The 11,099-nt window shown below is 49.0% G+C and overlaps 1 protein-coding gene across 1 annotated transcript in view; it reads left to right on the top strand.

The window, feature by feature from the left end:
- The first annotated feature begins 1,596 nt into the window (after positions 1 to 1,596).
- LOC134492030 (zinc finger protein 493-like) overlaps positions 1,597 to 11,099 on the top strand; it is a 32,331-nt gene continuing 22,828 nt past the window's right edge. The window contains 3 exon segments of the mRNA XM_063296153.1: positions 1,597 to 1,905; positions 2,228 to 2,354; positions 2,513 to 2,586. Coding sequence (XP_063152223.1) covers positions 1,801 to 1,905; positions 2,228 to 2,354; positions 2,513 to 2,586 — 306 coding nt within the window. The 5' untranslated portion in view covers positions 1,597 to 1,800.

Below are 11,099 nucleotides of genomic sequence, written 5' to 3'. Positions count from 1 at the left end.
GATCGGTGGCTGCTGCCCAGTTGTAGTTTGACATTTCTTGGTCTGGCTGTGGGGGTTCCTCTGCTCCCTGACACCTGTAATCCTGGAGCATTGGGAACTGCGACGCCATCGGCACTTACAAGGTGGAGCTGCTTCCCTGGACAAGGCAGCAGCATCTCTTGGCACAAGCAGGACCTTCCTGACCGAGGGACCAAAAGAAGAGTCCCCACAACTCCTTATTTGGGGAAAAAGCTTTAGTTCTTCTGTGGGAGTAGAGGGAAGCTGCTCAAGGGAGGCTGGAAAAAAGTGGGATTTCACATCTCCCCTCAGCCTGACATCATCTTTTGTAGATTTCCCTATTGGAGATGCTTTTTGAGCAGTTCCATGTATTTCTCTCTTTTGCCACTGAATTTTGGTTGTGTAACTACTCAAAAAATGAAGACTTTTCATTTATTTTCCATTACAATTACATATTCAAGAAGAAAAATAGAGAAAAGGAAAATAACGTTCATACAAATACAGCTATGAAATAATGTAGAACACGTCGGGGAAAAGAGAAAATCTCAATATTAATGATAAAATACAGGTGGACAGCTAAAAAGTCTGGAATAACCTGCAGATCCAGTACCGTATGGCTAATATATTCCCTATATGGCTAACACATTCTACACGCTAGTAGTGAGTTGCAATAATGCTGCGGAGATGCCATAGCCAATTTCTAGTCGAGGCGTTCTCTGTGAAGCTGAAAATGTATTTGATTTTGGAAGTAGAAGTCCGGGGAAAAGCTTGTCTCTGGGGCAATGGCCACATGCAACCCCCGTCTCTGCTGGGAGAGCTGAAGGGACGGGCGGCTGCAGACACCCCTCGGGTAGCCCCGGGATCCCGCGGGGGAAGGCCGAGGAGGCTCCGGTTCGGTCGGCATCCCCACGTGAGGCAGGGTTTGGAGCCGGCCTTGGATCCCGCGGCTGCCGAAAGGCGCCTTCTGTGGCGGAATCACGGCAGAATCGACCCAGTGGATCTGCGCACGTTGCGATCCCAGCAGCTTCGTCCCTTCAGAGCGGGACGGAGCATGCGCAGAACAGCTTTGCCGGCAGTAGCCTCCTGCGGGAAAGGGGCGGAGGGAGGCTGCTGCCGGGACCAGGAGGGGAGGGGGCCGTGGGGGGGCCTCTCTAGGAAGAAGCGCTCTCTCGCCCGCCGCCCGAGGCCCCCCGAGGCGGAGGGGGCGGGGCCAGGGGGCGGGAGCGGAGAGCCGCGGGCGCGTTGCTGCTGCGCTTCCCGGACCGAGGCCGGGAGGAGCGCGACCCCGCCTGCCCGGGAGGCCCCCTTTCCCGGGAAAGCCGGGCAGGGAGCCTGGAGGGTCCGCTCGTCCGCAGCGGCGCGGCTCGGCGTCCCGGTGAGATTTCGGGAGAGGCTGCTCGCCAAAGGCGGGCGGGAAGGAGAGGCGCCCAGCAGACGCCGCCGGGGAGGCTCGGCTCGGCTCGGCCCGGCCCGGCTCGGCCCGGCCCGGCCCGCGAGATGGCCTCGCCGCGGCCCGGAGCGGGGGGAGCCGCAGGACGAGCCCCCGCCGCCGCCGCCGCCGCGCCCGCGGAGGGAGCGGCGCTCTGGCCGGCAGCCGGGCGGGGGGGCCTCCCCGAGGAGCCCCTGGGCGGGGGGGCGCAGCGCTTCCGCCGGCTCCGCTACCGGGAGTGCCAGGGGCCGCGGGGCGTCTGCAGCCGCCTGCAGCAGCTGTGCCGGGAGTGGCTGAAGCCCGAGCGGCGCAGCAAGGCCCAGGTGGTGGACCTGGTGATCCTGGAGCAGTTCCTGGCCGTGCTGCCGGCGGAGATGGCGAGCTGGGTGCGGGAGTGCGGCGCGGAGAGCTGTTCGCAGGCGGTGGCCCTGGCCGAGGGCTTCCTGCTGAGCCAGGCGGAGGCGGAGCGAGGGCAGCGGGTGAGTGCGGGGCCGGGGCCCCTGGAGGAGGGCCGTCCCTCCTTCGTTGACCCCTCGCCCGCCTCGAAAGCAGCTTCTAGCAATGGGGGAGCCTTCTGTTTCCCTCCCTTTTCAGCCACAGAGTTCTGTCTGCCCGTCCGGACTATTCCACAGGAGGAAGGGGAATCCCAAGGGTATCTGCACCTCCACTTGCCCCATCTTGGGGGGTTGGAAGGGGGTTGGATTTAAGATGGCCCAGCTTTGGAGGCAGAGGAGAATCCCCTCCTTCCAATGTTCGGTTGTTTTAACTTCTGTTCTTCTTTGGTCCTGGCTGTTATTGCAGATGCAGGAGCCGCTGAGGAAGGAGGTTGTGGTGCCTCCTGAAGGCAGGGAAGCTCTCCCTGGTCCCTCTTTGGAGCAGCTGTGGGGAAGGATCTCTGAGGAGGATCCAGCTGGGGTCCCGCTGCCACGTAAGTGAAGGTTGGTTCTGAGGCAGTGAAGCCTGAGGTGCTTTCATTCCTGTGCTGCTTCTACACAGAATTCTGGGCTGGCATTAATTGACCGGGCTTCCCTTAGCTGACTCAGCCAGCTTGCATACATTTTCTCCCTTTCTTTCCTTTTATCTCAGCCACAGGCAATGGAAGGCTGTTGATGGCAATTGCTGAAATACCTCCTCTTTGTGGTGGAGCAGCAACAGCTCAGGTAGGGGAGCTTCATTAGAGAAGGGAACAATTTGGGGTATTTAAGTTTCTTCTGCCTGCAGTAGATTACAGTACTTAATTTAAAATATTAAAATACCTAGAAGTGAATTAAAACTCGTCTTTCCAATTATATTGAATGTTACAGGACTGAGTTGAAGCAGTTAAAACAATGAAATATATAACAGTAGAAATACTCTTAGCATTAAATGTATAAGGAAACACATCAGATTAGAAATTACTAATGTAAAATACTTCAGCAAAGGATCGTTACCTTGTCGTGGTGCTGGAGCTTGAGCACCTCAATGATGCCATGAGCTAAACCGTGAAGGGCCACCCAAGACGGGAAGGTCATGACAGAGAGGTCAGACTAAATGCGATCCCTGGGGAAGGTAATGGCAACCCACCTCAGTATTCTTGCCGTGAAAACTAAATGGATCAGTACAACCAGAGATATGTCGGTATACCATCGGAAGATGAGACCCCCAGGTCGGAAGATGGTCAAAATGCTATTGGGGAGGAACAGAGGATGGGTTCAACTAGCCCCAGACATGATGACGCAGCTAGCTCAAAGCCGGAAGGACGGCTAGCGGCCGACGGTGGTGAGCGGCGAATCCGATGTTCTAAGGATCAACACACCATTAGAACCTGGAATGTAAGATCTATGAGCCAGGGCAAATTGGATGTGGTTATTGGTGAGATGTCAAGATTAAAGATAGACATTCTGGGCGTCAGTGGACTGGAATGGGCCACTTCACATCAAATGACCACCAGATCTACTACTGTGGACAAGAGGACCACAGAAGAAATGGAGTAGCCTTCATAATTAATAGTCAAGTGGGTAAAGCAGTGCTTGGATACAATCCAAAAAATGATAGAATGATCTCAATTCGAATTCAGGGCAAGCCATCTAACATCACAGTGATCGAAATATACGCCCCAACCACAAATGCTGAAGAAGCTGAAGTAGAGCAGTTCTATGAGGATCTGCAGCACCTACTGGACAGCACGCCTAAAAGAGATGTTATTTTCATCACGGGAGACTGGAATGCTAAGGTGGGCAGTCAAATGACACCTGGAATTACAGGTAAGCATGGCCTGGGAGAACAAAACGAAGCAGGACATAGGCTGATAGAATTTTGCCAAGACAACTCACTCTGCATAACAAACACTCTCTTCCAACAACCTAAGAGACGGCTTTATACATGGACTTCACCGGATGGACAACACCGAAATCAGATTGACTACATCCTTTGCAGCCAAAGGTGGCAGTCATCTATACAGTCGGTAAAAACAAGACCTGGAGCTGACTGTAGTACTGATCATGAACTTCTTCTTGCACAATTTAGGATCAGACTAAAGAGATTAGGGAAGACCCACAGATCAGCTAGATATGAGCTCACTAATATTCCTAAGGAATATGCAGTGGAGGTGAAGAATAGATTTAAGGGACTGGATTTAGTAGATAGGGTCCCAGAAGAACTCTGGACAGAAGTTCGCAACATTGTTCAGGAGGAGGCAACAAAATACATCCCAAAGAAAGAAAAAACCAAGAAGGCAAAATGGCTGTCTGCTGAGACACTAGAAGTAGCCCAAGAAAGAAGGAAAGCAAAAGGCAACAGCGATAGGGGGAGATATGCCCAACTAAATGCAAAATTCCAGAGGTTAGCCAGAAGAGATAAGGAATTATTTTTAAACAAGCAATGCATGGAAGTGGAAGAAGACAATAGAATACGAAGGACAAGAGGCCTCTTCCAGAAAATTAGAAACATTGGAGGTAAATTCCAGGCAAAAATGGGTATGATCAAAAACAAAGATGGCAAGGACCTAACAGAAGAAGAAGAGATCAAGAAAAGGTGGCAAGAATATACAGAACACCTGTATAGGAAGGGTAACAATATCAGGGATAGCTTTGATGGTGTGGTCAGTGAGCTAGAGCGAAATATCATGAAGAGTGAGGTTGAATAGGCCTTAAGAAGCATTGCTAATTACAAGGCAGAAGGAGATGACGGCATGTATTTCTAGGTGCAAAGATTACTGCAGACGCTGACTGCAGTCAGGAAATCAGATGATGTTTAAAATAGTTAAGAGCAGAGACATCACGCTGACAACAAAGGTTGCATTGCTAATAACAAGGCAGCAGGAGACGACGGCATCCCAGCTGAACTGTTCAAAATCTTGCAAGATGATGCTGTCAAGGCAATGCATGCTATATGCCAGCAAATTTGGAAAACACAAGAATGGCCATCAGATTGGAAAAAATCAACTTATATCCCCAAACCAAAAAAGGGAAACACTAAAGAAGGTTCCAACTATCGAACAGTGGCACTCATTTCACATGCCAATAAGGTAATGCTCAAGATCCTGCAAGGTAGACTTCAGCAATTCATGGAGCGAGAATTGCCAGATGTACAAGCTGGGTTTAGAAAAGGCAGAGGAACTAGGGACCAAATTGCCAATATCCGATGGACAATGGAAAAAACCAGGGAGTTTCAGAAAAACATCGATTTCTGTTTTATTGACTATTCTAAAGCCTTTGACTGTGTGGACCATAACAAATTGTGGCAAGTTCTTAGTGGTATGGGAATACCAAGTCATCTTGTATGCCTCCTGAAGAATCTGTATAACAACCAAGTAGCAACAGTAAGAACAGACCACGGAACAACGGACTGGTTTAAGATTGGGAAAGGAGTACGGCAGGGCTGTATACTCTCACCCTACCTATTCAACTTGTATGAAGAACACATCATGCGACAAGCTGGGCTTGAGGAATCCAAGGCTGGAGTTAAAATCTCTGGAAGAAACATTAACAATCTCAGATATGCAGATGATACCACTTTGATGGCTGAAAGCAAAGAGGGACTGAGGAGCCTTATGATGAAGGTGAAAGAAGGAAGTGCAAAAGCTGGCTTGCAGCTAAACCTGAAAAAAACCAAGATTATGGCAACCAGCTTGATTGATAACTGGCAAATAGAGGGAGAAAATGTAGAAGCAGTGAAAGACTTTGTATTCCTAGGTGCAAAGATTACTGCCGATGCTGACTGCAGTCAGGAAATCAGAAGACGCTTAATCCTTGGGAGAAGAGCAATGACAAATCTTGATAAAATAGTTAAGAGCAGAGACATCACACTGATAACAAAGGTCCACATAGTTAAAGCAATGGTGTTCCCTGTAGTAACATATGGCTGCGAGAGCTGGACCATAAGGAAGGCTGAGAGAAGGAAGATAGATGCTTTTGAACTGTGGTGTTAAGAGGAAAATTCTGAGAGTGCCTTGGACTGCAAGAAGATCAAACCAGTCCATACTGCAGGAAATAAAGTCAGACTTCACTTGAGGGAATGATATTAAAGGCAAAACTGAAATACTTTGGCCACATAATGAGAAGACAGGACACCCTGGAGAAGATGCTGATGCTGTGGAGAGTGGAAGGCAAAAGGAAGAGGGGCCAACCAAGTGCAAGGTGGATGGATGATATTCTAGAGGTGATGGATTCGTCCCTGGGGGAGCTGGGGGTGTTGACGACCGACAGGAAGCTCTGGCGTGGGCTGGTCCATGAAGTCACGAAGAGTCGGAAGCGACTAAACGAATAAACAACAACAACAAATGTAAAATATGGGTTTACTACATAAAAATGGCTGCTGCAAAAAACAAATTGGGGAAAGAGTCAAAAAAAGAAATGAAAACTTTCAGACAGAAAGGGATCTGACACATCTTTCTCCAAGATGAATTGTTCCGGGACAAAATTGCAACCAGACAGGTCTGAGTCATATCCTCACCAGACAGGTTAGGTGAGGTTTTACATATACTGTGGCTGACAAATTTGTACCCCAAGCACTTTTTTCCACACATGGCTTGTCTGAAAGTGGAGGGAACATCGTACTACGCAGGTGGACAGCGTGCTACTGCTTCCCTAAGTACTTCTGCAGCACCATTTTGGACCAGGGAAAGGCTCTCCAAGGTGGCTGCATTGTTAAACTCTAACCTGGATGTTCAAATTCCACCTTTGTGTGCTTGTCAACATTTGCCAGCCATAGTGAGTCTTTGGAGAGGCAGGTATAAAATCTGGTACAGGTAATCCTCAGGTTATGATGGCAATTGGGAGCGAAATTCCTGTTGCTAAGCAATGGAGTTGTAAAGTGTGATGTCATGTAACCACTTCACTTAGCGACAGCAGTCCCGGCAATCCTGCTTGCCAGCATAACCTAGAGACCAAGCTGGTCATGAAAAGGATCTTACATGTCATGAGTACTGATGGCAAGCAGGAGGGGGCCTCTATCCAGGGGGGGGAAACGCATGCGTAGTACTGAGGAGTTAAGCAGCCATTCAAAGAGACACAGATCAGGCCCGCCTTAACTTTTGGGGTTTATCTGTCTGGGTTTTTCCCACGCTTCTTCAGTTTGTTAGGATTTTCTGTCTAATGTAGCAGTAATAAATTACTAGTGACCTATTCCTTGTCTCAGCATGGTTCCTGGCTGTTAGGACATCAATCCTAACAAACTGACTACTCCCATTGAAAGAGGGAGGAACAAAAAAAAAAAGGAAGAGACATTTGGGAAAATGTCTTCGGAAAACCATGAAATTCGGCAGGCCATCCAACAACTGGCAGCAGCATTGCAACAACATCAACAACAAGTAGATCTCCAGATCAACACATTACAAGCAGCCATGCTACAGCAGTTACAACAACCAGCTCCGATTAACCCACAACTGGTGCCAGCAGCAGCAGCAGCAGCTCCGCCAGTAGTCTTGAGATCCCAGGGCAGTCTACCAGAGAGGTTTGGAGGAGAAGCAGGACAGTTGAGAACCTTTCTCACACAGTGCACAATGTTTTTCGACAGCAGACCGGCAGAGTTTCCCACAGACAGAACCAGAGTCACCTTCATTTTAAGTCTGCTAAAGGGCCTAGCAGCCAAATGGGCTATTCCCATGGTGGAGAACAACGACCCAATTCTCAACAACTACCAGAATTTTCTGGCAGGGTCCCGAGCACACTTTGACGACCCGATCAGAGAGGTCACTGCCAGCCGGGAAATTTGGAAGCTCAAGCAAGGCAACAAGAGAGTGGAAATCTACATTGCTGATTTCAAGCTGTTAGCAGGAGATCTGGACTGGAATGAGAGTGCCTTGAAAGACCAATTCAAACAGCGGCTGGATGAAGAAATTAAAAATGAATTAGTGCGCCAGGGAACACCAGCTACCCTAGAAGGTTTATATCAACCGTCTGTGGTTGTAGACGCCAGGCTAGAAGAGCTCAGACAGATGCAGCCAGGGAGAAACGGGCCTCGGAGCGCTTCCAGGATTTCCAGCTTTCTCCGCAGCATCTCCTTACTCAGGACCAGAGGAGCCGATGCAGATCGGGGTGAGCAGGAGGCTTATTTCCGAGGCTGAGAGACAGAGAAGGAGAGAGAGAGCCCTCTGTTTTTACTGCGGAGTCCAGGGGCACTTGGTGAGAGAAGCCAAGCAAATTCCGTAAGAGCCCCAGGGCAAGCAGCAGAACCAAGAGCCACCTCCACTTCAACTTCCAACCAGGGAAACTCCGTCAGTCTCCCTCCACAGAGCTCAGCAGGGAGACCATCAATCAATTAAGAAGGGCTCATTCCGAGGATTCCAGGCAATCCTTTTACTACTTACCAGTAATAATGCATGTAAACCCAGAGCACAAGGTCAAGCTAGAGGCCCTCGTGGATTCCGGAGCTTCCACCAATTTTATTGATGTACAGACTGTACAAGTCCTCAACATCCCGACCATAGAATTGCCACGTTCCATAGAAGTTGAGACCATTGACGGCCAGCCCCTCAAGGCAGGGCCAATTAGAAGGTTCACAGAACCTTTGGAACTAACAACGGGAGACCACACTGAGTGGATCCAACTTTATGTTACTGCATCACTTAATGTGCCTGTAGTCCTGGGCACACCTTGGCTGAAGATCCACAACCCGTTGTTGAACTGGACTACGGGAGCAATCTCCTTCCCAGCTAAGGAATGCCAACACCACAAGATTCAAGCCACTCTCCTCTCTCCAGCAACCAATGCAGCCACGGAAGCAGGGGGGGGTCCAGTTGCCAGCCAAGTATGCAGATTTCGCAGACGCTTTCAGCGAACAAGAGGCCACAGCACTACCCCATCATAGGGACTGTGATTGCACCATTGAGTTGATACCAGGAGCCAAGATTCCAGCAAGGAAACAATATCCCATGTCCCCCAAATAACTAGCCACCTTAAAGGATTACTTGGATTCTAATCCCCAAAAGGGGTTCATCCGACCATCTACTTCCCCAGCGACTGCTCCTACCTTCTTCGTACCAAAGAAGCCTGACCCATTGGCACCGGCAAACCAGGAGACACCCATGAGAGTGGTACATGATTTCAGTTCCCTCAATAAACTCACGATAAAAGAAAATTATCCCCTCCCGCTAATATCTGATCTGCTGGATCGCTTACAGAAAGCACACATTTTTACTAGGTTGGACCTCAGGAATGCATACAATCTGATCCGGATGAAAGAGGGGCATGAATATCTGACTGCCTTCGATACCAGGTTTGGTAAATTTGAGTACCTTGTTTTGCCCTTTGGCTTGTCTAATGCAGGAGCCATATTTTCCCGATTTATGAATCAAATTTTCTCTGATTTACTAGATAAGTATCTGGTCATTTATCTAGATGACATATTAATATTCTCTTGAGGATGCTACAACTCACGTAACCCATGTACGTAATGTCTTACAAAGACAGAGAGAACAAGCTGTTCGCCAAGCTAGAGAAGCGTGCTTTCGATTTAACTGAATTACATTTCCTGGGCTATAAAATATCAACAGAAGGCATATCCATGGATCCTTCTAAGGTCCAGGCAATTCTCTCTCGGCAACCCCCCCGAAATGTGAAAGAGGTACAAAGATTTCTACGGTTTTGCAATTTTTACAGGAGATTCATAAATTTAGTGACAGGGCTAAACCCCTCACACAGCTTTTGAAGAAAGGGTCAAAATTCATTTGGGGGGAGAGAGAGCAAGCAGCCTTCCAAGAATTTAAGCAACTCTTTGCATCCCAGCCGCTTTTAAAGCACCCTGATCCCACGAAGCAATTCATAATGCATTCAGATGCTTCCAATATTGCCATTGGTGCTGTTTTATTGCAATATACAAACAAAACCAAGAATACATTGTTCCCTTGTGCATTTTTCTCCCGCATGTTCTCACCAGCAGAGAGAAACTATGATGTTTTTAACAAGGAGTTGCTAGTAATTAAAGCAGCATTTCAAGAGTGGAGGCACTGGCTAGAAGGTGCAACCTTTCCTGTGAAAGTTTGCACCGATCACAAGAATTTACAGCTTCTACAAAACAGCAGATCCCTCACCCCACGCCAAATCAGATGGAGCCAGTTTTTCTCCCGTTTCAATTTTGTTATTTCTTATGTTCCCGGGGCGCAGAACTGTTTGGCAGATGCCCTGTCTCGATCCATTCAGGCAACCCCCGCTACTCACCAGGAGGTACAGGCAACTATATTACAACCTCACAACTTTGATCAGTCTATGAGGGGGAACCAGACAGAGATTTTAGCAGCAGGCAGACAAGCAGAGGACCTATTTACAAGAGTCAGAGCTCAGCAGCAACAGGACCCGTATGCCAGGGCCAGGATGGATGACCTCCAGAGGGTCCCGCAAGATACTGCCTCCCCCTTTAATGTGGAGGCAGGAATCCTCTGGCATAGCGGGCGATTATACTTTCCCCCCTCCTTTAGGGAAGGAGTACTGAGACTTTGCCATGACCATCAAACGGCAGGCCACGGAGGTGTTTTCAAAACTCTCCATAGAGCTCTGAGAGACTACTGGTGGCCTAAGATGACTGCAGACATAAAGGGCTACATGGCTTCTTGTCATACCTGTAGACGAGCCAAGCCTCTCCCAGGGAAGCCCACAGGACTCTTGAAACCCCTACCCACCCCTAGTAGGCCTTGGGATACAATCTCCATGGATTTCATCACTGATTTACCCCCGGTCCAGGGGCTGACTTCCATACTAGTGGTGGTGGACCTTTTCACAAAAATGGCACATTTTATTCCGTGCAAGGGCCTCCCATCTGCGCAAGCCACAGCGCAGTTGTTCATGGACCATGTTTTTAGGTATAGAGGCATGGTAAATCACTTGGTGAGTGACAGAGGCCCTCAGTTCACTTCCAGGTTCTGGAGGGTGCTTTTCCAGTCATTAGGGGTCCAGATCCACCTATCATCATCACATCATCCAGCTAGCAACGGGCAAGCTGAGAAAATTAACCAATGGTTACAGCAGTATCTCAGGTGTTACACCACTTATCAGCAAGACAATTGGCCAGCCTTGCTCCCCATGGCAGAATTTGCTTATAACAACTCTGTGCAATCCTCTACCAAGGTGTCTCCTTTCCAAGCACTCTACGGGGTTAACCCTCGGGTGTTGCCCACCTCCTCCCAGCAGGGAACTGTTCCAGCCGCGGCTGATTTTCTTAAAGAGCAACAAGCCACACAGTTGTTAAAGGAGCAGCTGAA

Source organism: Candoia aspera, chromosome 2 (assembly GCF_035149785.1).
Source record: "Candoia aspera isolate rCanAsp1 chromosome 2, rCanAsp1.hap2, whole genome shotgun sequence".
NCBI classification, from domain to species: Eukaryota; Metazoa; Chordata; class Lepidosauria; order Squamata; family Boidae; genus Candoia; species Candoia aspera.
Note: the sequence above shows the minus strand (reverse complement) of the source record. Positions and strands in the feature narration are given on the sequence as shown.